This window comes from Myotis davidii, unplaced genomic scaffold (genome assembly GCF_000327345.1).
Source record: "Myotis davidii unplaced genomic scaffold, ASM32734v1 scaffold604, whole genome shotgun sequence".
In the NCBI taxonomy this organism is placed as follows: domain Eukaryota; kingdom Metazoa; phylum Chordata; class Mammalia; order Chiroptera; family Vespertilionidae; genus Myotis; species Myotis davidii.
Genome location: NW_006294875.1, coordinates 47052 through 48792, shown reverse-complemented (window position 1 = coordinate 48792; position 1741 = coordinate 47052). Strand labels below are relative to the sequence as shown.

The window sequence follows — 1741 nt, the reverse complement described above, 5'->3', positions numbered from 1 at the left end:
CAACTTCACATTCTTAAAAATATCAAAACAGCCCTGACCGGTTTGGCTCAGTGGATAGAGCGTCGGCCTGCGGACTGAAAGGTCCCGGGTTCGGTTCCGGTCAGGGGTGTGTACCTGGGCTGCGGCCACATCCCCAGTAGGGGGTGTGCAGGAGGCAGCTGATCGATGTTTCTCTCTCATCGATGTTTCTGACTCTCTCCCTTCCTCTCTGTAAGAAATCAATAAAATATATTTTAAAAAAATTTCATATCTTAATATGTAATCAGGTAATAATTTTTACAAAAGAAATACTAAAATAATATAGATATGTGAGGATTGTTAAGAACATACGAATTGTTGCCCCAACCGGTTTGGCTCAGTGGATAGAGCGTCGGCTTGCGGACTGAGGGGGTCCCAGGTTCGATTCTGGTCAAGGGCATGTACCTTGGTTGCGGGCACATCCCCAGGACGGGGTGTGCAGGAAGCAGCTGATCGATGTTTCTCTCTCATCGATGTTTCTAACTCTCTATCCCTCTCCCTTCCTCTCTGTAAAAAATCAATAAAATATGTATTTTTTTTTTAAAAAAACATACGAATTGTTGACACGAGTTTTCATTTAATAGAATTCACTGGCATTAGCTTCTGCTCAGTACTATTTGAGTCACGGTCCTGGCGGATTCTTTTTAAGTCCAGTCTGTTGCTGTGTTTACATTGCTGAACTACTGTAGTGATGTCCCGACTGCTTTCCAGTCCTTCCTTCATTTTCCATATTGTTCTGGAATGATCTTTCTACAGTTTCTCTCTGTTCCTGTTGTCCCTTCACTTAAGATCGTTCAGTGGCTTCAAGTGTAGACTTCTCTGGCTGGGTGGAGCCTCTTCAGAGGTCCCCAGAGTGGCCACCACTTTATTTCTTTCTCTGAGGTTTTATATACTGTTTCTGCACTTCCCACCCCCTCTCCCCCATTATCCTTTTGTCTTCTGCACACCTTCCCACCTGCCACCCAACAAACACACACATGCTCATCTTGCTTCTATTCATCCTCAAGGGCTTAGCTTTTTGGACATCACCTTCTCAGCAGTCTTTTCTGGTGATACTGCCTCCCTTCTTTCCTTCAGCATCAGGTCTAGATTAGGTGTGACTGCTGGTTACTTCCGCAGCATTCTCTTCCTTGTTCATTGTGACCATTATTCCACTATGTTGTTGCTACCTGTTTTTATGGTTTTATAATCTTCCTTAAAGATAATAAGAGCTCTAAGACAAAGATCATGCTTTTCTTTTTTTTTAATTTCTTTATTGATTAAGTTATTACATATGTGTCCTTATCCCCACATTACCCCCCATCCCCCCCACCAAAGATCATGCTTTTCTATCCCAAGTGTCCAGTACAGTGTTTGCATAACAAGAAGTTATTGAATAATTTTGTCATAGTGTTAGATAGTTCTTGTATTTCTGAGTATTTTTCTTAAATGTTCCTTTTATCTGTTGGATGTTTTTAGTACATCGACTCCATTGATCTGGAGCACACCACTGAAACTGAGGACCCTGTGAAATTCCATGAAGCGTGGCAGAAGCTATGCAAAGCTGAGTGAGTCCTGGGGACCGTTCACCCTAGTTAGGAAAATGACACTGTGCTTTTTCTGTAAGGATTTGATTGACCCAATTATTAAATTTTGCATTTTGAAAGGTAGCCTGGAGTACTTATGGTCATTATGGGTGGTTGTGAAACATTCACATCACATTTACTTTTCTTTTTTTCTCTTC

At 41.8% G+C, this 1741-nt stretch overlaps 1 protein-coding gene across 1 annotated transcript in view; it reads left to right on the top strand.

The window, feature by feature from the left end:
- Nucleotides 1-1741, top strand: part of CTPS2 (CTP synthase 2) — a 79611-nt gene that overhangs the window by 44350 nt on the left and 33520 nt on the right. Inside the window, exon 10 of the mRNA XM_015567618.1 lies at nt 1477-1565. Within this exon, the coding sequence (XP_015423104.1) occupies nt 1477-1565 (89 nt within the window). The remainder of the gene's footprint in view (nt 1-1476; nt 1566-1741) is intronic.